This window comes from Macaca mulatta, chromosome 12 (assembly GCF_049350105.2).
Source record: "Macaca mulatta isolate MMU2019108-1 chromosome 12, T2T-MMU8v2.0, whole genome shotgun sequence".
Taxonomy (NCBI): domain Eukaryota; kingdom Metazoa; phylum Chordata; class Mammalia; order Primates; family Cercopithecidae; genus Macaca; species Macaca mulatta.
The window spans coordinates 120,505,860-120,529,296 of NC_133417.1; the positions used below are offsets into that span (position 1 = coordinate 120,505,860).

Genomic DNA, 23,437 nt, shown 5'->3' on the forward strand with positions numbered 1-23,437 from the left:
CTTTAACATCTTTGCAAACATAAAGTTTTTGTGAGAAGGAGCAAGTCTATAAATGAATTTGTGTTATGGACACTTTGATAACTCACATTTATGTTCTGTTAACTGTAGATCCTCTCTCCTTTCTAGCTTGCACCATCCTTAAACATGAAAGTATTTTTTAAATAAAAAATGTTCATTTAAATGTAGCTATTTGTAGATTCCTTTCCCTTTAGTCTGCACAAAAGTTTTTCCTGAGGGCAAGAATCATGTTTATTCTCTTTCTCTCTCTCTCTTTTTTTCTTTTTTAGATACAGTCTTGCTCTCTAGTCCAGGCTGAAGTGCAGTGGCTTACTGCAGCCTCAACCTGGGCTCAAGCAATGTCCCCACCTCAGCCACCTGAGAAACTGGGATTACAGGCGTGTACCCACAAAGCCCAGGTAATTTTTTTTCCTAAGGGACAGGGTCTCACTGTGTTGCCCAGGCTGGTCTTGAACTCTTGGGCTCAAGGGATCCTCCCACCTCAGCTTCTCAAAGTACTAGGATTATAGGCCTGAGCCATGGCACCCTTCCTGTTTATTCTTTATTATGTTGATTTAAGAACCCAGTCCTTGCCCTTGTACTCTCCTGCTATTCATATCCATCTGCTATTCATATCCATGCTGAATCAACTCCAAAAGCAAATGAACACATTCTTAAATGCTGATTGAAAACCTGGCATTGGCCGTGCGCAGTGGCTCACGCCTGTAATCCCAGCACTTTGGGAGGCTGAGGTGGGTGGATCAACTGAGTTTGGGAGTTTGCGACCAGCCTGACAACATGGAGAAACTCCGTCTCTATTAAAAATACAAAACTAGCCAGGTGTGGTGGTGCATGCCTGTAATCCCAGCTACTCGGGAGGCTGAGGCAGGAGAATCACTTGAACCCAGGAGGTGGAGGTTTTGGTGAGCCAAGATCGCACCTTTGCACTTCAGCCTGGGCAACGAGATCGAAACTCTGTCTCAAAAAAAAAAAAAAAAAAAAAAAAAAAAAAAGAAAGAAAAGAAAACCTAGCATTAAAGAGCCAAAGTAAATTATGTTTTATTTAATGAGGGGAAATAAAAGAAAAAAATATATATTTTTTAAAAGCATAAAATTATGTTAGGGGTTTCACAATACTTGAACTTAAAATTTGTATTTATTTATGGTTGACATCCTTTAACATTTAACGATAAAAAATGTGATAATAAATTATACTGATGTTATTCCCAAGTTTTGCTTCTGCTTGAAAGGTCTTCTGACATCCAGGTTTGATAACAAATAGATGCAATGTGAGGTCTCTTGAGTCTGATATTTAATCTTAATCCTAAACTAGACTGTTTAAAGGAAAGAAGACATATGACAGATGACAACTGTGTTTCATCTTATAATTGAGCATATGGAGTCTTCCTTCTTACTCCTGAAGGGTGACACATTTCCTGCCCCAAGAAAACATCCAAGTATTTTATCATGCTCTTATTGTTCCAAGTGATCCAAAATATTTTTCTTTTGCTATTGATTTTTATATGGAGCTTTTCCAGATATTAGATTGAAGATTTTAGTTTAACCTTGTAGACTGAACTTTTCTTTTGAAATGCTTAGGATAGTGGTTCCAAGTTCTGAAAATATGATGCATTATTAAAGGTTTTATTTTTTATAAATAAATTCTAAGGAAGTACATCTGATTAAATGAATTCATTTGTGTAAAGTGTAGAGAACAGTGCGTGGCATGTAGTAGTGATATATAACTGTTAGCTATGTATTTATAATGAACATTGTCATAGCTATACATTTGTAATGGGCATATATACATTGCTAGACATCAGTATATTTTATTGAGTAAAGTTGTATAAATAAATCCATACAAATTATTTTCCTTAAAACTTAATGCAAATGAGATTTTTTGAAAATCCTTAAAATATGAAAATTCACTTTCCCTGGTATTCAGCCATGATATATACTTTTAAAATCTGTGTATATATTCAATTATTTTACTTTGAAAATTACAAAATCGACATATTGGCAAGCAACCCCAAGATAAAACAACACTTTCATATGGCGATCACTTTTCAGCCCTCAAGCATGATAGGCTGTATCAGGTTGGAGGTTACTAAGGCTTTACTGGGGCCGCCATAGTTTACTAGGGCTGCCATAATATAATACTATATACTGAATGGCTTAAACCAGAGAAGTGATTTTCTCACAGTTCTGGAGGCTAGAATTTCAAAATGAAGGAAGCTTTAGTTTCTTCTGGCTTCTCTCTCCTTGGCTGGCAGATGGCTGCCTTCCCCGCTGTGTCCTCACATAACCTTTCCCCTGTGGGGGCACATCCCCAATGGCTCTCCCTTTTCTCATAAGGACACCAGTCATTTTGAATTAGGGCCCACCCTCATGACCTCATTTAAACTTAAGTATCTCTTTAAAGTTCCTATCTCTAAATATTGTCACATTATCTCTCCACATAGTACTGGGGGTTAGTATTCAGCATGTGAATTTGGAGGGACACAATGTAGCCCATAACACAGGCCCTGTTCTACTTTTTTCTAATGTTAATTATACTTTTATTCTTTGGGGGTTTTTAAAATTACACTTTTTTCTTTTTTTTTTTTGAGACGGAGTCTCCCTCTGTTGCCCAAGCTGGAGTGCAGTGGCACAATCTCGGTTCACTGCAACCTCCACCTCCCAGGTTCAAGCGATTCTCCTGCCTCAGCCTCCCAAGTAGCTGGGATTACAGGTGCCTGTCACCATGTCCGGCTAATTTTTATTTTTAGTGGGGATGGGGTTTCACCATGTTGGGCAGGCTGGTCTCGAACTCTTGACCTTAGGTAATCTGCCCACCTCACCCTCCCAAAGTGCTGGGATTACAGGCGTGAGCCACTGTGCCCAGCCAAATTACACTTTTAAAATAAAGTTTTAATTTAGCTTTTCTTGTTATTAGAAACATAGCCAATCAGAGAACTCAAAATCTAGGATTTTAGAATCAAAGGAACTTACACTTCTGATCTAAAGATCGCTTTACATTACTTAATAATTTAGACACCAGAGTAAGACATGAAGAATACATCTATAAGGGTCTGGTACCAAAATCCTGAATTTATGCAAGCTAGATTCTACATAATCAGTTCTAAGTCTCTGGATTTTTTTTATGAATTCTGGCAAAACCAAGTATATATTGGTTACCACTTTTCTAATTTCAGATAATTCCCAAATTTGTAACTTATAGTTGAATCGTGCTGTATAAATAATATTTAAAAAGTGTTAATGTAAACCTTCTCAAGAAATTCTATGCGTTATCTCAGTTAGCAACTGACAGACAATTCTTAGATTCCATCTAGACCAGTGGTGTCCACTAGAAATATAATGCGGATGACATATGTAATTTCATTTTATTATTTATTTATTTGAGACAGAATCTACTCTGTCACCCAGGCTGGAGTGCAGTGGCACCATCTCAGCTCACTGCAACCTCCACCTTCTGGGTTCAAGTGATTCTCCTGTCTCAGCCTCCCGAGTAGCTGGGATTACAGGCATGTGCCACCATGCCCGGATAATTTTTGTATTTTTAATATAGATGGGGTTTTACCACGTTGACCAGGCTGGTCTTGAACTCCTGACCTCAGGTGATCCACCCCCCTCTGCTTCCCAAAGTACTGGGATTACAGGCATGAGCCACCACACCCAGGCAACACATGTAATATTAAATGTTCTAGTAGCCACATTTAAAAACTAAAGAGAAAAAAATAAATTACTTTTATTAATATATTACTTTTAACCCCATATATGCTAAATATTGTCACTTTAACATGTAATCAATTAAATTATTAGAAATATTTTATATTATTACTGTTCTTTTCTAAGTCTTCAGAATGTGGTATTTGTTTTATACTTACAGAACTTCTCAATTCAGGTTAGCCACGTTTCAAAGTGCTCAATAATCACACGTGGCTCATGGATACTATAATACAGTGCAGGTCTAGATAGATAGTTAGTTCAATGGTCAGCAACACATTGTATTAGGTGCAGGTCCATGCTATCCTTTGCTAGTGTGTTTCTGAAACAAGTATATTCATCTACTTTTAAAAATCTTTTAGGGTGTTTTAAGTTACTTCTATAGATTTCAAATCAACTGCCTTCCACAAAAATGACATTGCTTACTCAAATAATAATGTTTGAAAGTAGGATGGCCCGAGATTTGGTTAATTCAAAGCCTTCATAATGGGATAAAAAACCCCAGGCTCTTCTCTTCTTTCTTAAACCTCAAGATTCTCTCTCTTGAGGTCTCTACTAAACCCGTCTCTACTAAAAATACAAAAATAGTCAAAGGATGGCTGTGACGGTTACTATAAACATATCCATAGAGGAAAAGGCATTGCTTATGCTTCTTTCTAAGAGATAGGAAAAGTTTTCCCAAAATATCCACCTAATACAAAAAAAGACAGTAAAGAAGAAACAGAGGAACAAAACAAGTTAGACATATAGAAAACAGATAGCAAAATGGCATAATTAAATATAAAAATAATAACATTAAATGTGGGCCAGGTACAGTGGCTCATGCCTGTAATTCCAGCCCTTTGGAAGGCTGAGGTGGGAGGACTGCTTGAGCTCAGGAGTTTGAGAATTAGCCTGGTCAACATACCAAGACCTTGTCTGTACAAAGAATAAAAAATTTAAAAATTAGCTAGGTTGAGGTGGGAGGATTGCTTAAGCCTAGGAATTCAAGTGTGCAGTAAGTTATGACTGTGCCACTGCAGTCTAGCCTGAGTGACAGAGTAAGATCCTGTCTCAGAACACCACCACCACCAACAAAAAACATTAAATGTAAATGGACTAAACAATCAAACTAAGAGGCAGAGATTGTAAAATTTGTTCTGGTTTGGACAATAAATTATAGTTCACCTAAAACAATATATTTTTATTTGGTTTTAATGTCATTAATAGGTAAAAACTCATATTGAAACTCTAATTATAATAACATAATTGTAGGACTTTCTCAAGGATAGTTCTAAGGAATTAACACCCACACATTCTTGGAATCAGAAAATTGAAACGCAAGGATATTCAATGAGCCATTGATGGGGATATTGACCTTACCAAAATAACGTAGGAGTTGAGGTAGAACACAAAGACTGTGAACCAGGTCCCCAGATCTCTGTGAATGAATATCTGTGTCCATGAATTGGAGGTGACGGAGACTAAGAGTAGAGAGTAGTAGAGATAGATCTTTTAAGTGTCTATAGTTAGTGTGTTATCTACTAGTTATTGTATTAGGCACTCAGATAAGCACAGAGAAATAAAATGTAGTCCCTGCCCATAAAGAGGGGTTCAGCATGAAGGGGCAGACAGCTTGTAAAGAAATAAGTGTGATCCTTTTGCAGTTCATAAGCATGATGTTTGGGTTTTCAAATGCTTTGAAAACTTTGCTTTGGGTTTTCAGATGCTTCTGTGAGAAGTACCTTCCTCAAACCCTGTTACAATGGTGGCTCACATCTGTAATCCCAGCACTTTGGGAGGCCAAGATGGGTGGATTTCTTGAGGCCAGCAGTTCAAGACCAGCCTGGCCAACATGGCAAAACCTGTCTCTACTAAAAATACAAACATTAGCTAGCCATGGTGGCCTGCACCCACAATCCCAGCTATTTGGGAGGCTGAGGCACAAGAATCTCTTGAACCCAGGAGACTGAGGTTGCAGTGGGCCGAGATTGTGTCACTGCACTCCAGCCTGGCCAACATAGCAAGTCTCTATCTCAAAAACAACAAACAAACAAAAAACAACCTTGTTACAACATCAGTACATCAGCACATTACCTGTCTAACATTTAAAAAATAAAGAAAGGAAGAAAGGAAACAGACAAATGAGTGAAATTCAATGATACAGGTGTTACAATTAAATAAGCTCCTGGATCAAAAAAGGGGAAAGAATCAATCCACCACATGGAGGATACAGCAATCAAGAAAGCCTTTAGAGAGAGAGGTAACATAAGATCTATTTGTTCTTGGATTCATTCTGATATTTTATTTGTAGAAACATTGGTAGTAGGAGTCCAGGTGCTGAGAAAGCTATAACAACTATTAATGCTGATGGTGGCTATTCAGCCAAGTGTGAGATATGATAGAGACTGGAGTTAAGTGGTTGACATAAGTAATCTAGAATAAGAGGCAGAGGCTGGGGGCCGTGGCTCATGCCTGTAATCCCAGCACTTTGGGAGGCTGAGGTGGGTGGATCACTTGAGGCCAGGAGTTCAAGACCAGCCTGGCCAACATGGATAAACCCTGTCTCTACTAAAAGTACAAAAATTAGCTGGGTGTGATGGTGTACGTCTGTGGGAGAATCGCTTGAACCCGGCAGGCAGAGGTTGCAGTGAGCTGAGATCGTGCCACCGCACCCAGCCTGGGCAACAGAGTGAAACTTTGTCTAAAAAAAAGAAAAAATTATTTCCTTGTAGAAGCTTTTCACTCCCCGCTGACAGTCCCTAGGTAGATCCCTCTACAATAAGACTTGCATTTCTCTTGCATTATCACATTTCCCTCTTCCCTACTGAATCAGTCAGTGTTACAGACATACAAATGTGAGTATTTATTCTTTCAGATTAAGAAAAAACAAGGCTGAGTGTGGTGGCTCACACCTGCTATCCAAACATTTTGGGAGGCCAAAAGCAGGAGGCTCACTTAAGCCCAGAGTAACACAGTGAGACCTAGTCTTTACAAAAATTAGCCAGATGTGATGGCCTGCATCTGTAGTTCCAACTACTTGCTAAGCTGAGGCAGGAGGATCTTGAGTCCGGGGGGTCAAAGCTGCAGTGAGCTGTGATAGCACCACTGTACTCCAGCCTGGGCAACAGAGTGAGACCCTATGTCAAAAAAACAAAACCAAAATATCAATAAGCTCCCTGGACCCACTTGCACCACCAGCTACCATGCTACTCCTCTACACTCCTTTTAGAGTAGCGGTTCTCATCTGGGGGCAGTTTTTCCCACAGAAGACATTTGGTAACGTCGGAAGACATTTCCGGTTGTCACAACTGGAGTGGGGTGCTACTGGTATCTAGTGGTAGAAGCCTTGGATGCTGCTAAACATACTCAAATGTGCACGATGCACCCCCCCATCCCCCGCCACACACAACAAAGCATTATCTGCTCCAAAATGTCTATACTGCTGAGGTTGACAAACCCTGTTTAAGAGCAAAACTCCTTAAAAGTGTCATCTCTATTTCAAATCTCCAATTCCTTCCCTCATTCTGTCTCTCTTTTTTTTTTTCTGAGATGGAGTCTTACTCTGTTGCCCAGGCTGGAGTGCAACGGCTCACTGCAACCTCAGTCTCCCAGATGCAAGTGATTCTCATTCCTCAGTCTCCCAAGTAGCTGGGATTACAGGCACACCCCACCACACCCAGCTAATTTTTGCATTTTTAGTAGAGACGGGTTTCACCATATTGGCCAGGATGATCTCAAACTCCTGACCTCAATGATCTGCCCACCTCAGCCTCCCAAAGTGCTGGGATTACAGGTGTGAGCCACCATGCTCAGCCCCCTCATTCTCTCTTGAACCTACTCCAGCCAGATCCTCATCTGTACCACTTCCCCAAATGTGTCCTTGTCAGGATAATCCAACATCTAATGGTCACGCTCAGTCCTCATCAGACTTGACCTACTGGCAGTATTTGACACACAGTATCCTAGGTATCCAGTGTCCTACACTTAACTCTGTCTTCCCCCCAGGGCTACTACATTTGTATCCTTCCCATTTTCAGCTGATGTCAACTTTATTCTTCCGGTTCTACAAGAGGTCGTCCATGCTCCTTCTCTTCCCTTCACACTTGGCATCCAATTTGTTAACAAATCTTATTGGTCTTCCTTCAAAATGTATCTGGCATTTAATTACTTCCTCCAACGTCCACTGCTGCCACTCTGGGCCATGCCACCCTCATGTTTCACCTAGTTTTAAGGTTCTAGATTACTGTGAGAGCTTTCGTAACCAGAGTGAGTGTGTGAAAGAGGTAAATTAGATGTCACTCCTTCTCAAAACTCTCCAAGGGCTTCCTTTCTCATTCAGAATAAAAGCCAAAGTCTTTACGATGTGCCCATACAGCCTTATCCAACCTGATTGCTGACACTGTGTCCTCCTTCTCCTAGTGAAGTTCCCTCTGTTGCTACCATACTGCCCTTCCTGACATTCCTTAGACACTACAGCCACACTCGCTATGCATGGCCTTTGCACTTGTTGTTCCCACCGCCAGGAACTTTCTCCTTCAAATGCCCTGTGGCTTGTTATCCCCCACCCAGCCCTCCAGTCCTTACTCAAATGTACCTTGTCAGTAAGGAATTCTCTGCCAAGCCTTCTTAAAGGTGCAGCTACCTCTGCCCTGTCTCTCTTCTCTGCTCTATTTTATCCAAAAGGACAAAGTGTCTCCTCATCTGCTGGCTGCAGTGTCTCATGCCTGTAATACTCGTACTTTGGGAGGCCAAGATGGGCAGATCGCTTGAGGTCAGGAGTTCAAGACCAGCCTTGCCAACATGGTGAAACCCTGTCTCTACTAAAACTATAAAAATTAGCCAGGCGTGGTGGCATGTACCTGTAATCCCAGCTACTTGGCAGGAGAATTGCTTGAACCCAGAAGGCAGAGGTTGCAGTGAGCCAAGATCGCGTCACTGCGCTCCAGCCTGGGTGATAGAGCAAGACTTGGTCTCAAAAAACCGAAAAACATTAAATGCCTTCCTGAATGAATTTTCTTTCTTTTGCTTTTTTTCTCGCTCAGGTTATCTGTTAGACCTAATTAAGTAAGCTTATCTTCTTCTAGGCTTCAACCACTACTTGAATTTCATTAACTTTCCACATTTATTTATCTCTAACCTCACTTTTATTCCTGAATTTCATTTGTATTGCCAACAATTTGCTGTATGATTTTAACTGTGTCCACCAAGTATCTAGACTTTAAAATCAATATTTAGAAACGCAAACATATTTACCGAACCGCTGACACTGACCTTAAATTAAAATAAACACATGCCACAACTGTTCTTTCTCTTACATATATTTTTATATTTTAAAGCAAGAACTGATGGAGTCATCCTTACTTTTTTCTAATATTTCCTATATCTAATTTATCCCTTCATCCTGCTAATTGTACCTCTTTTGAGTTGTCTCACATAGATCACCTCTTTTCCACCTTCTTATGTGTGAGTGGATGCAAAACCTTCCTAACCAGTTTCTCTACTCCCTACTATTCCAATTCATTCTTTGTATTATTGTCAGCTTTATATTTCCAAACACTTCCAGGACCTTCAAGAAAAATGTTAGAATTTCATAATAGGTCATAAATTCGTTTAATCTTCTGAACCACAATAGAGAGGAATTTTGTACCAAGCTCCTGGGAATCACTTTATATGACAAACTACATCCACTTGAGTGGACAAACCCTTGGAGCAAGTCAGCCCAAGATGGCACAGCTTTATTAATCCTTAGAGTCCAATAGGAGATCCAAGATTTGGAAGGGAGATGGAGGTTTTTCAGAGAAAGTGATGAGTTTACACAAGAAACAAACAGCATAGGGGCAAAACCAGATTATAACACCTCCAAAGAACTGAAACAATTCATGTACATTAAATATTTTAAGGTATATTAATATGATTTCAGGGTCTTCAAGTTTCCTTTGGGAGGTATGTGAAGTAAGAAGAAAAGAAATGAAAATGTAATCATTATAGTGTATACACACCCTTTCTGTCTTTCTGAAACAATAATTCTGCAATAAACCATTGGTGAAAGATGCATTCTCATCTTTGTGAGAACATCTCCCTTTTCTAAAACACTAGCTTGCTGGTGACTAGATCTTTGAAGACATACTTTGGTGCCCCGAAAGATACCTGATTAGCCAGACCAAGGGAACCGAGAAGGAGATTACACCTCTATTTTACTCTTATTAGTCTCTTTGCAGTTTGTACTTTCAGTAGACTACCTGTACTTAAATTTGCTTCTTAAAAGATGATGAAGACTGCAGAAAAAATACTATGTCCATATTACAGGTAAAGCAACAAAGGTCCCCAAAAGATGGAGGGACTTGGCCAGGATCACAAAGCTAGTAAAAAACTCATTTACTCTTTTTGTCATTAACATATTAAGTCCTATCAAGTCGGGATTCTAAAACTATGGGAGAATTAATCAAAGTAAATATCTTTATTTTTATTTTTTGAGACAGAGTCTCGCTCTGTAGGTGCAGGCTTGAGTGCAGAGGCACTATCTCGGCTCATGGCAACCTCTACCTCCCAGTTCAAGCGATTCTCCCACCTCAGCCTCCTGAGTAGCTGGGTTTACAGGCACCGCCACCATGCCCGGCTAATTTTTTGTATGTTTTTAGTAGAGACGGTGTTTCACTATGTTGCCTAGGATGGTCTTGAACTCCTGAGCTCAGGCAATCCAACTGCCTTGGCCTCCCAAAGTGTTAGGATTACGGGTGTGAGCCACTGTGCCCGACCCACTTTTTGTATTTTATTAGAGACGGGGTTTCACCTGTTGGCCAGGCTGGTCTCGAACTCCTAACCTTAAGTGATCCACCTGCTTCAGCCTGCCAAAGTGCTGGGATTACAGACATGAGCCACCACTCCCAGCCTGTTATTTTTTAAAAAATTTTAAGAGACAGGGTCTTGCTCTGTAGCCCAGGCTGAAATGCAGCCCTGCAATCATAGCTCACTGTAACCTCAAACTCCTCCCACCTCAGCCTCTCAAGCAGTTAGGACTGCAGGCATGCACTATGTTGCCCAGGCTGGCCTCAAACTCCTGCCCTCAAGTGATTCTCCTATCTCTGCCTCCCAAAGCACTGGGATTACAGGCATGAGACACCGCATCAGGCCCCAGAATAAACATCTGTAAATGAAAGAGTCTGTAATGAAAGAAGCTCTACAAAATCAGTTTAGTGCCGTGTTTTCTCTATTAATTTTTTTTTTTTTTGAGACAAACTCTGGTTCTGTTGCCCAGACTGGAGTGCAGTGGTGCGATCTCGACTCACTGCAAGCTCCGACTCCTGTGTTCACGCCATTCTCCTGCCTCAGCCTCCAGAGTAGCTGGGACCACAGGCGCCCACCATCACGACCGGCTAATTTTTTTTGAGACGGAGTCTGGCTCTGTCGCCCAGGCTGGAGTGCAGTGGCGTGATCTCGGCTCACTGCAAGCTCCGCCTCCCGGGTTCCTGCCATTCTCCTGCCTCAGCCTCCCGAGTAGCTGGAACTACAGGCGCCCGCCACCACGTCCGGCTAATTTTTTTGTATTTTTTTTGCTTTTTTTTTTTTTTTTTGAGACGGAGTCTCACTCTGTCGCCCAGGCTAGACTGCAGTGGCCGGATCTCAGCTCACTGCAAGCTCCCCCTCCCGGGTTTACGCCATTCTCCTGCCTCAGCCTCCCGAGCAGCTGGGACTACAGGCGCCCACCACCTCGCCCGGCTAGTTTTTTGTATTTTCTAGTAGAGACGAGGTTTCACCGTGTTAGCCAGGATGGTCTCGATCTCCTGACCTCGTGATCCGCCCGTCTCGGCCTCCCAAAGTGCTGGGATTACAGGCGTGAGCCATCGCGCCCGGCCATTTTTTTGTATTTTTAGTAGAGACGGGGTTTCACCGTGTTAGCCAGGATGGTTTTGATCTCCTGACCTCATGATCCGCCCGCCTCCACCTCCCAAAGTGCTGGGATTACAAGCGTGAGCCACCGCGCCCGGCCTCTATTAATATTTTTTAGTTATACATCATGTGTCTACATTTTCATTCCATCGTGAGCTCCTCGAGGACAGTGCTTAGGTGATTAGGTCTTCTGACACTGTATTTCTGCCATCCAGGCAGAAACGGCTCAATAAAAATGTATTGAATCGAATAAGTATTTGTAATTCACACAACAGACAAATGCCTGATGCCTAAGCAACTGTTTATTTCCCCTTATCAATAAATGTCAGCATTGTTTTCTCCTTTCCCTGCTTTCAATTTCCTGTAAAAACCTAATAGTGACTGGCCAAGGAAATTTCCTTTTTAAATTCAAAGTTGGCGCACAGACTGAAGACACTGCGATAATCTTAATATATTCCTCGTAGGAATGTGAAAAGTGTTCAGAGCAAAGGGTTAACATATTTGGAGGTCAAAAAATTGATTCTAGGCTGGGCGTGGTGGCTTCCGCCTGCAATCCCAGCACTTTGAGAGGCCAAGGCGGGTGGATCACCTAAGGTCAGGAGTTCGAGACCAGTCTAGCCAAAATGGCGAAACCCCATCTCTACTAAAAATACAAAAATTAGCCAGGCGTGGTGGTGAGTGCCTGTAAGGCCAGATACTTGGGAGGCTGAGGCAGGAGAATCGCTTGAACCCGGGAGGCAGAGGTTGCAGTGAGCCAAGATCACGCCACTGCACTCCAGTCTGGGAGACAGAGCGAGACCCTGTCTCAAAACAAAGAAACAAGCAAGCAAACAAACAAAAAACAGGCTGGGCGTGGTGACTCACTCCTGTAATCCCAGCACTTTGGGAGGCTGAGGCAGGCGGATCACCTGAGGTCAGGAGTTTGAGACCAGCTTGGCCAACATGGTGAAACCCCATGTCTACTAAAAATTCAAAAATTAGCCAGGCATCGTGGCGCCTACCTATAATTCCAACTACTTGGGAGGCTGAGGCAGGAGAAGCTCTTAAATCCGGGAGGCTGAGGTTGCAGGTTGCATGTGACATAGCCGAGATCGCGCCATCGCACTCCAGCCAGGGCAACAAGAACGAAACTCCATCTCAAAACAAAACAAAACAAACAAACAAAAACCAACAAACAGCAACAAACAAAACGGAGGATGGTAAATAACTGTCCAGATACTTTCCAGCTTTGCCGCTATGTGAACTATTCCTTTTGTTTAGTTTGTTTTCAGCATGGGTGCTTTGGCACTTTTATGTACATTCCAGCCTCTGGGGACAGGCTTCCTAGAATAACAGGCGTTTGCCCCAGAGGCCGTGGGGTGGCCTCACTTTGGGGGCGTGGGTAGATCGCGGCTCCCAAGCCGGGACTTTGGGCTCGCAGGCAGGATCCCTTCCAGCCCAAGCACCCCGCCCAGGCGCGCCAGGCAGAGCCCCGCCCCACCCGGCCTTTCCCTTCCGCCCTGGGGCGCGGATCTTGCGTTTGAAACTAAGCAGCGCAGAGCGCTGAACCTGGCCGGCGGGCCACGTGACAAGCCCGGAGACAGCTCCGCCCACCCGTTTCCTGAGCCGCACATCCAGTCCTCCCTCCTCCCTTCGCACGTGGTGCAGTCGCTGCTGCCTCCAGCTCGCCCCGAACCCAGTTCCTGCAGCCATGGCTCCTGGCCAGCTCGGTGAGGCCCTAGTGGAGCGGCGCGGTTCGTGGCCCCCCAAGCTCCCGCCATCGGCGGCGGCGGCGGCGGGACCCGGCATGCAGGGGCGGCGCTGCGGCCCGAAAGCCAGCGTCCCCGCTCCCCAGCCGGGCCCCAGCCTGCGTGTGGCCCGCCTTAGAGCAGGTCGCGGGTGTAGGACCTGAGGAGGCCCGGGCCAGGCCTGCGAACGCTGGGTCCAGGTGCTGGCCCTGCGATTCGAGAGTCTCCTCCCCCAGACCCTCCCAAGGCCTTGCAGACCACAGTGCAAAGTGCTGCGAGTCATGAGAAAAAAATGCCTTCTCTTTCAGCCTTATTTAGTGTCTCTGACAAAACCGGCCTTGTGGAATTTGCAAGAAACCTGACCTCTCTTGGTTTGAATCTGGTCGCTTCCGGAGGGACTGCAAAAGCTCTCAGGGATGCTGGTCTGGCAGTCAGGTAAGGCACAGCTAGTTCATCAGAAAGGAGTGTGATCACATTAACCAGGAAGTATTGTATTCTAGGCACCAGGAGCTAAATAAATGCCTTACTTACTCCTCCCAGTAGCGCTGTGAGGTTGGTGCAATACTTCCCCACTTTATGGAAGACAAAAATGAGGCTCAGAGAGATTTACTAACTTTTAAGACCTTGGACGGCCGGGCGCGTTGGCTGACGCTTGTAATCCCAGCACTTTGGGAGGCCGAGGTGGGCGGATCACTTAGGGTCAGGAGTTCGAGATCAGCCTGGCCAACATGGTGAAACTCCTTCTCTACTTGAAATACAGAAATTAGCCGTTGTGGTGGGACACGCCTGTAATCGCAGCTACTGGGGAGGCTGAGGCAGGAGAATCGCTTGAACCTGAGAGGCAGAGGTTGTGGTGAGCCGAGATTGCACCATTGCACTCCATCCTGGGTGACAGAGAAAGACCCTGGACAACACACTGGAGAGATTTAACAACTTCTGCACAAGTTTAAAGAGTTGAGTAAGGGAGAACTAGGATTGGAACCCGTGCTGTTCCTGATTTTAGGGCCCTAGTCTTAGCCACTTCCTTAAACAGATTAACGTAGGTGGGCCACTTGTTATTCCAGGAAAACTTCAGTTACTTTGGTGAGTTAGTAAAACTTGACATCATGAAGATTCCAATCTACCTCCCTTCCCTTAGAATCTCCGGTAACCATATGAAGGTGCAAACCATTCATTCCCACGTTCACAAGCCCTTCATTAGCTGACTAGGCGGTGGAAAGAAGGGACTTAGAAGTGATTAAGCAGGATGCCGTTCCTGACGTCAAGGACTGGCATTCTGGTAGGAGAGGGAGTAAGTCTACTGAAAGGTAGAAAATGGAGAAGACTGTAGGATAGCTATTTAATAAACGACAGTGAGAGTTCGGAGGAACGAGATGCCCACCCCTGAAACATATTTTAGAATGAAAGAGGTGAAAGATGCCTGTCTGCTTTTTGTTGTCATGTGGAAAATTTGCTTCTTGGTTTCTAGATCCATGTAGAGGTAGGTTACTACCTTTTCTTTGTGCAGTTCTCAGCTATGTGAGCAGTACACAGCTTCCCTAAATTTAACAAGATGGTAAGCATGCCTTACTTTGTTAACAAACACATATTTTATATTATCCGATGCCTTTTTGTGTCTTGTCTCTGGTTTTCATGGGAAACCTGTGAGAATCATGGCAGGCAAGTTGGCTCTTTGCTCATCAGGAACCGAATGAGAATTCGAAGTCCAGACCTGTGTTCTTTCCATTGGGCCAAACTGGGTCCTCCTATGGTAATGGAACCTTCTTTAAGCAAAATCCTCATCTGTAGTCTCTTTTTTTTCCCACCAAACTTTGTATTATGGAAACATTTCAGACACAAAAGTAGAAAAATATAATGATCCCTTGTGTCCTGTATCTGTCTTCCACTTTAGGTACCTGTCAACTGATAAGTCTTATTTCTGTACCTCTACCCACTCCTCACTTACTTTCATTATGGTCATATCTTCTTTCAAAACTGGAAATGTAAATGTGTTTCTCTTCTATGAAAGGGTAAGAAGTTCACCATGAGTGATTTATTTAGAACCCAGCACAGTAAAGTTCATTGAATGAAGTGTAAACAACTTGGAGCATTTGTTTTTCTGCAACAAAGGCCACATTCAGTTGCAGTGGTATTTTATTCAGTTGCAGTGGTATTTTATTCAGTTGCAGTGGTATTTTACATATATAAACTCTTATAGTCCTTGTAACAACTTTTTAGTGTAGGTAGTGTTGTCCCCATTTTATAGGTAAAGAAACTAAGCACAACGTAGTTAAGTAACTTGCTTGAGATTACACAGCTAGTAAGAGGCCAAGTTTTTTTTTTTTTTGAGATGGAGTTTCGCTCTTGTTGCTCAGGCTGGAGTGCAATGGCACTGTCTCAGCTCACTGCAACCCCTGCCTCCCGGGTTCAAGCAGTTCTCCTGCCTCAGCCTCGCAAGTAGCTGGGATTACAGGTGCCCGCCACCATGCCCGGCTAATTTTTTTGTATTTTTGATAGAGACAGGGTTTCACCATGTTGGCCAGGCTGATATCGAACTCCTGACCTCAAGTGATCCGCCTGCCTTGGCCTGCTGGGATTACAGGTGTGAGCCACCACACCCGAGGCCAAGATTTTGTAGGGGTGGAAAGGTGTCACGACCAATATTTTTATAAGAGAAGATAGGTTATAAGAGAAAAGCATAACAAATTTATTTAACAAAGTTTTACATGACATGAGAGCCTTCAGAATGAAGACCCAGAGATAGAGGGAAAACCATCCATTTTTATGTTTAGGTTCAACAGCGAATACACAGAAAGGTAGAAGTATGATTGGACAGCAAGGATATGCTGTATGCTAGTAGACTGAGGTGGAGAAAGCCAGGAAAGCCTGTTTGTCCAGATTCTTCTTGGCATTTCTAAAATTCCTTCTCCACCCTGCCCTCCAACAGGGTCTCCTGTCCTACTATTGGGCAAGGAGATAAGAGGATTTCTTTATGGCCAGCTCCTAGACAGAAAGCCAGGGGTAAGTTAGAATCATAAGTTTAATTCTTATGACTGGCTTTAGGAAAAGGGGTTCTAGATTCTGTAACCTGCCCTGGGGAAGAGAAGTTCTGGTTTCTGTGACTTCAGGGAAGAATGAAGGGTGAGAGGCAAGAGGACAGGAGAAAGTTAGATTTTTGTTTGTTTGTTTGTTTTTGAGAGAGTCTTGCTCTGTCGCCCAGGCTGGAGTGCAGTGGCACAATCATGGCTCATTGCAGCCTCGAACTCCCAGGCTCAGGCAATCCTTCTACTTCAGCCTCCTGAGTAGCTGGGACTACAGGTGCACACCAGCATGCCTGACTAATTTTTGTATTTTTAATAGAGATGGTTTCACCATGTTTTCCCCCGGGCCTTGAACTTCTGGGCTTAAGCAATTATGCCTGCCTTGGCCTCCCTAAGTGCTGGGATTACAGGTGTGAGCCACGATGCCTGGACAAGATCTTGGTTCTGGCTGGGCGCAGTGGCTCATGCCTGTAATCCCAGCACTTTGGGAGGCTGAGGCTGGCGGATCATCTGAGGTCAGGAGTTTGAGCCCAGCCTGGCCAACATGGTGAAACCCCATCTCTGCTAAAAATACAGAAAAGAATCAGTCAGGTGTGGTGGTGCACACCTGTAATCCCAGCTACTCAGGAGGCTGAGGCAGGAGAATTGCTTGAACCCGGGAGGTGGAGGTTGCAGTGAGCTGAGATTCCGTCACTACACTCCAGCCTGGGTGACAGAAAGAAACACTGTCTCAAAAAAAAAAAAAAAAGATCTTGGTTCTGAGGCTGCTTCTGAGCATATTTTTGGGTATTGTTATCTACAATCATTTTATCCCAGGAAGTTAACCATTACCTCGCCATGAGGCAAACTGATGGATTTTAATTGGATTTTAATTAGTGAGTATACAGCAGTGAGCATACATAGAATTATTTCCCAAGACTACAGCGATTATGTATAAATTCTTCAGTTCAAAGGAGTAGCAAGCTTTTTAATTACCCCAAATGTTTAATTCTAGAAATAAATCTACCTTCTCTAAGTTTTAAGTGACTGTCTTCATTTGGAGGAAATGGATTTTATTTCCTGAACCCCAGGAAAAGAAATTTTGAATTTGAAAACATTTATGTCACCAGTTTGTGGATGTTGGAACTGTGTGTGTCATTGGTCAAACACCAGTCTTTTGCAAATGGCTCCCCTTAATAGGAGTATCTACCCAGGAAATTCCATATCTTACTGGCAGAACTTGCTGCTTTAAAGTGTTTATTATAGTCTCAGCTACTTGGAGGATTACTTAAGCCCAGGAGTTCTCGGCAGCCATGCACTATAGTTGTACCTGTGAATAACCACTGTACTCCAGTCTGGGCAACATAGTGAGATCCCATCTCAAAAAAAGCTATGTATGTTGATTGTAGAAAATTCAAAAGTGTGGAAAACTATAAAGAAGGTAGTAAAAATGGATTGTAATTCTTAACATGTTAATATATTTTTCTTCTAGCATTTTTATAAGCATGCACTTTATTTCATAGCTTACACAGAAAATAGATGCAGTTTTGCTTACTGCTTTATTTATGTTTGTTTATTTATTTATTTATTTTTTGAAATGGAGTTTCGCTGTTGTTGCCCAGGTTGAAATGCAGTGGCGTGATCTTGGCTCACTGCAACCTCCGCCTCCCGGGTTCAAGCGATTTTCCTGCCTCAGCCTCCCGAGTAGATGGGATTACAGGTGTGCACCACCATGCCTGCCTAATTTTGTATTTTTAGTAGAGGTGGGGTTTCACCATGTTGGCCAGGCTGGTCTCGAACTCCTGACCTCAGGTGATCCATTTGCCTTGGCCTCCCAAAGTGCTGGGATTACAGGTGTGAGCCACCCCATCCAGCCCCTGCTTTATTTTTTCTTACATATTGTGGACATTTTTACACACCATTACAACTTATAAAGTCTGCCAGAGTGTTCATGGTTACAACTTTCTAGGGGTCAGCTTGGTGATATAAATTAATATTTAAATACAGTCTTTCACTTGACCCTTTGTCACATTGTGTGATTATTTTTTCTAGTTTACTGTTTTTCCCCATGTAAAACTTTTTATTTGACATTTCTGTAATCAGACCTCTCAATCTTTGTTTAATAATTGCAAAGAATATTATACATATTTAATTTTGCTACATACATGATTTTTTAAATGCTTAAACCTTTGATTCATAAGGAATGTATTTTTGTGTGGTTTTAACCGGTTATTCCAATACCAACACCACTTTATTAAACAGTCTTTTATGTCTTCACTCACTTGATACGCTATCTTCATGTGGTGTCGTTGTTGCTTTTTGAGATTGGAGCCTTGCTCTGTCGCCTAGGCCGGAGTGCAGTGGCATGATCTCGGTTCACTGCAACCTGCATCTCCTGGGTTCAAGTGATTCTCCTGCTTCAGCCTCCAGAGTAGCTGGGATTATAGGTTCCAGCCACCACGCTCGGCTAATTTTTTGTATTTTTTTAGTAGCGATGGGGTTTCATCATGTTGGCCAGGCTGGCCTTGAACTCCCCAACTCAGGTGATCCATCTGCCTCGGCCTTCCAAAATACTGGGTTTACAGACATGAGCCACTGTGCCCAGCCAAGGATATTTTTAATGCTTTTTGTTACATACTGCCAACTTCTCAGTTGTATTTCTTAGTAATATTTAATGAGTGTGGCTTATGATTCAGTTTCTAAATTCTCTGAAAATTATAAAACCAATGCTGTGATAGTTACCAATTATCCCTGAACATACACAACAGTTAGGAAATATATTAAATAACCTTTTTTTTTAAAAGTAAATAGAATTTTACTTAAGAAATCAAGTATAGTGAAAGACTTAAAAAATCAGAATTTTCTTGTTGAATTCACGCTCAAAATCTCTTGAAATGAAAACAGTAGATGCTTTGAATAGTGTAAAATAACAGTTCATCCACACCAGTAGTACTATTCTGTTTATCTGTTTTTCAGAGATGTCTCCGAGTTGACGGGATTTCCCGAAATGTTGGGGGGACGTGTGAAAACTTTGCATCCTGCAGTGCATGCTGGTAAGTGGTTGGTATCTTTAGTGTAGAACAGTCAGTGGTTTCTAGGAATATTTTAGTTGATAACGTCCTAAAATAAAGGAAGAAAAAGGCTCAAGAGAAATTTACATATAAAGTTAATGTTATGAAGTTGCTGGCAAATTTCATAATATGTTAGAACTGGTTTAAAATCCGGCTTGTCTTACTACTTGATGAATTCAGATTGTTTTCCTCTGCTTGCTATTAGTCCTCACCTGATGCGTAATTTAGAGGCTGGTATTTCCTGCTCGAGTGGCTGAAGATATTTAGATTTCATAGTATGAAAAGACTTTTAAAATAGTTCAAACTTAGAATGAAGCATCACAATGTAACCGACTTGCCAAAGAATGTTTTTTCAAAGTGCTTTGCATTTGTTCATTCACCTGAGAATGAACTATATATAAACCAAAGTGACAAGAAACTGATATCCTAGTTTGTCAGTTGTGGTACAATTTGGTGAATAAAGCTGAATGGCTACAGATCATCAGACATCCATTGACTTACAGGAACGCATAGACTGTTCTGGAACTAGAAACAGTTTTGTAAAATTCTGTTTACCTTTTTTATATTTTATTGCTCAAGAAAAGGGGAGCAAGAACTGAAGAAAAGATTTTTAAATGTATCCTTTTTTTTTTTTTTTTTTGAGACAGGGTCCCACTCTTGCCCAGGCTGGAGTGCAGTGGTGCGATCACGGCTCGCTATAGCCTCTGCCTGCCTCCCAGGCTCAAGCAGTTCTCCCACCTTCGCCTCCCAAGTAGGTGGGACTAGAGGCATATGCCACCATGACCAACTAATTCTTGTATTTTTTTATAGGGAAGGGGTCTTACCTTGTTGCCCAGGCTGGTCTCAAACTCCTGGGCTCAAGCAATCCCCCACCTTAGCCTCCCAAAGTGCTGATATTACAGGCATGAGCCACTGTGGCCAGCCAAATATATCTGTTAATCCTGATTTTTTTGTTTGATAACTCCTCAACTATATGTTTGATATTCTTTAAGAATATTATGCTGGGCATGGTGGCTCTTGCCTGTAGTCCCAGCACTTTGAGAGCTGAGACAAGAGAATTGCTTGAGCCCAGGAGTTTAAGATTACCCTGGGCAATGCGGCAATACCCCCCTTCTCTTTAAAAAATTAAAAAGACCAGCTGGGTGTGGTGGTGCATGCCTGTAGTCCCAGCTACTTGGGAGGCTAAGGTAGGAGGATTGCTTGAGCCCTGGAGATTAGGGCTATAGTGAGTTGTGATTACGCCACTGCAATCCAGCCTGGGCAATAGAGCGAGACCATCTCAAAAAAAAAAAAAAAAATTTTGTTTTTAATCAAGAGGATTTAATTTGATTGAAGACACTATGTTGAAAGAAATTCCTTAATCTTACTTGTTTTTTGAACCTAATACTTTGTTTAACTTTGTTAAATTAGGAATCCTGGCTCGTAATATCCCAGAAGATAATGCTGACATGACCAGACTTGATTTCAATCTTATAAGGTAAAAACCTGAAATTGAACTTTGAACACATTATGACCAATGACAAAGACTGTGCCAGACCTGGTATCCCTGGTTTTTCTTACTCACTGTAGACATTTACTGCCTGCCTTCTGTGTGACTTTGTATGTGTGTAAGCATTTTGGTTTGGCCAGATTTATATAACCAAAATACATACTTAAGGTTTTTAGGAAGTTAGAGTCTAAATCTTAGTATGTATAGGTTGAGTATCCCCTATCCGAAATGCTTGGGACCCAGAAGTGTCTTGGATTTCAGATTTCTTCAGATTTTGGAATATTTGCGATAACATATCAGTTGAGCATCCCTCAGAAATCCGAAATGCCCCAGTGAGCATTTCCTCCGAGTGTCGTGTTGACATGCAAAAAGTTTCAGGTTCTGGAGCATTTCAGATTTTGGAGCGTTTCAGATTTCAGGTTTTCCTATTAGGGATTATCAACTTGCACAACTAACTGAGTTATTTGCATAAAGATACTGGCTGTTTCTCTTAAATATACATAACAGCTTTATTGAGATCTAATCCACATACCATACAACTCACCAATTTAAAATGTACAAAGCAGTGGTTCACAGAAGTTGTGCAACCATTACTGTGTTAGTCTATCCTGCATTGCTATAAAGGAATACTAGAAGCTGGGTAATTTATAAAAATAGGTTTATTTTGGCTCATGGTTCTACAGACGGTACAAGAAGCATGTTGCCAGCGTCAGCTTCTGGTAAGGGCTTTAGGAAGCTTACAGTCACAGTGGAAGGCAGAGGGGGAGCTGGCATATCACATGAGAAGAAGCAAGAGAGAGGGAGAGGAGGAGTTGCCCGGCTCTTTTACTTTTTAAATTTTATTCTTAATTTAATTTTATTTTATTTTGAGACAGGGTCTCACTCTGTTGCTCAGGTTGGAGTTCATTTGCACGACCTTGGCTCACTGCAACCTCTGCCTCTCGCATTCAAGTGATTCTCCTGCCTCAGCCTCCTGAGTAGCTGAGATTATAGGCATTTGTCACCACGCCCAGTTCATTTTTACTATTTTTAGTAGAGATGGGGTTTCACCATGTTGGTCAGGCTGGTCTCAGAACTCCTGACCTCAAATGATCCACCCACCTCGGCCTCCCAGAGTGCTGGAATTAGGTGTGAGCCACCACGCCTGGCCTTCCTGGCTCTTTTAAACAGCCAACTCTACATGAACTCAGAGTGAGGACTCATTATGGGGAGGGCACCAAGCCATTCATAAGGGATCTGCCCTTGTGACCCAGTCACCTCCCACCAGGCCATACCTCCAACATTGGGGATCACATTTCAAAATGAGATTTGGAGAGGACACACATCCCAAACCATATTAATTGCCACATCCCAGGCTGGTCTTGAACTCCTGACCTCAGGTGATCCGCCCATCTTGGCCTCCCAAAGTGCTGGGATTACAGGTGTGAGCCACCATGCTCAGCCCACAAAAGTTTTTAATTTTGATGATGTTGAATTTATTTATTTTTTTGTTGCTTGTGTTAATGGTGTCATATCTAAGAAACTATTGTCTAATCCTCAGTGATGAAGATTTTTGTGTATATTTTCTTTCTTTCTTTCTTCCTTTTTTTTTTTTTTTTTTTTTTGAGATGGAGTTTTGCTCTTGTTGCCCGGGCTGGAGTACAATGGTGTGATCTTGGCTCACTGCAACTTCTGCCTCCTAGGTTCAAGCGATTCTTATGCCTCAGCCTCTCAAGTAGCTGGGATTACAGGTGCCCGCTACCACGCCCAGCTAATTGTTTTGTGTTTTTAGTAGAGACGGGGTTTCTCCATGTTGACCAGGCTGGTCTCGAACTCCTGACCTCAGGTGATCTACCCGCCTCGGCCTCCCAAAGTGCTGGAATTACAAGCGTGAGCCACTGCACCCAGCCTGTGTACATTTCTTTTAAGAGTTATTTTAGTGTTAGTTATTATAGTGTTAGTCTTTGTTTCATTTTAAGTTAATTTTTATATACAGACATGAAATAGAAGTCTTACTTTGTTTGTGGCTGTCCAGTTGTCTCAGCAATGTTTGTTGAAAAGACTGTTCTTTGCCCAATCGAATGGTCTTGGCACCCTTGGTCTGCGTGCCTATTGTTATGCCAGTACCACACTATTACTACAGGTTGGTAATAAATTTTGAAATCAGCAAGTGTGAGTCCTCCAACTTCCTTTTTCTTATTCAAGAATGGCTTTGACTCTTCGGGGTCCCTTGTATTTCCACATGATTTTTAGAATCAGCTTGTCCATTTCTGCAAAACAACGCAGTTGGAATTTTCATAGGGATTGTGTTGAATCTGTAGATCAATTTGGGAAATGTTGCCATCCTAAGAATATTAAATTTTCCAGTCTGTGAACATGGGGTGTCTTTCTATTCATTTAGATTGTCTTTAATTTCTTTTAACATTGTCTTGTGAAGTAGAATTGTTTTCTTAATTTTTTTCTCATTCATTGCCAATGTATATTTTAATACAATTGAATTTTGTATATTGTTCATATATCCTGTGGCTTTGCTGCACTCATTTATTAGTGCTAAGAGGTTATTTTTGTGAATTTGGGATT

General features: G+C 42.3%; 1 protein-coding gene and 1 pseudogene across 1 annotated transcript in view; both read left to right on the forward strand.

Annotated features, from left to right (window-relative positions):
- The first annotated feature begins 5,357 nt into the window (after positions 1 to 5,357).
- Positions 5,358 to 5,487, forward strand: LOC114671658 (small nucleolar RNA U13; annotated as a pseudogene).
- A 7,735-nt stretch (positions 5,488 to 13,222) lies between these two features.
- The window catches only part of ATIC (5-aminoimidazole-4-carboxamide ribonucleotide formyltransferase/IMP cyclohydrolase), a 37,896-nt gene continuing 27,681 nt past the window's right edge, over positions 13,223 to 23,437 (forward strand). The window contains exons 1-4 of the mRNA XM_002808023.4: positions 13,223 to 13,301; positions 13,628 to 13,754; positions 19,295 to 19,371; positions 20,800 to 20,866. Of these exons, the coding sequence (XP_002808069.4) occupies positions 13,283 to 13,301; positions 13,628 to 13,754; positions 19,295 to 19,371; positions 20,800 to 20,866 (290 nt within the window). The 5' untranslated portion in view covers positions 13,223 to 13,282. The remainder of the gene's footprint in view (positions 13,302 to 13,627; positions 13,755 to 19,294; positions 19,372 to 20,799; positions 20,867 to 23,437) is intronic.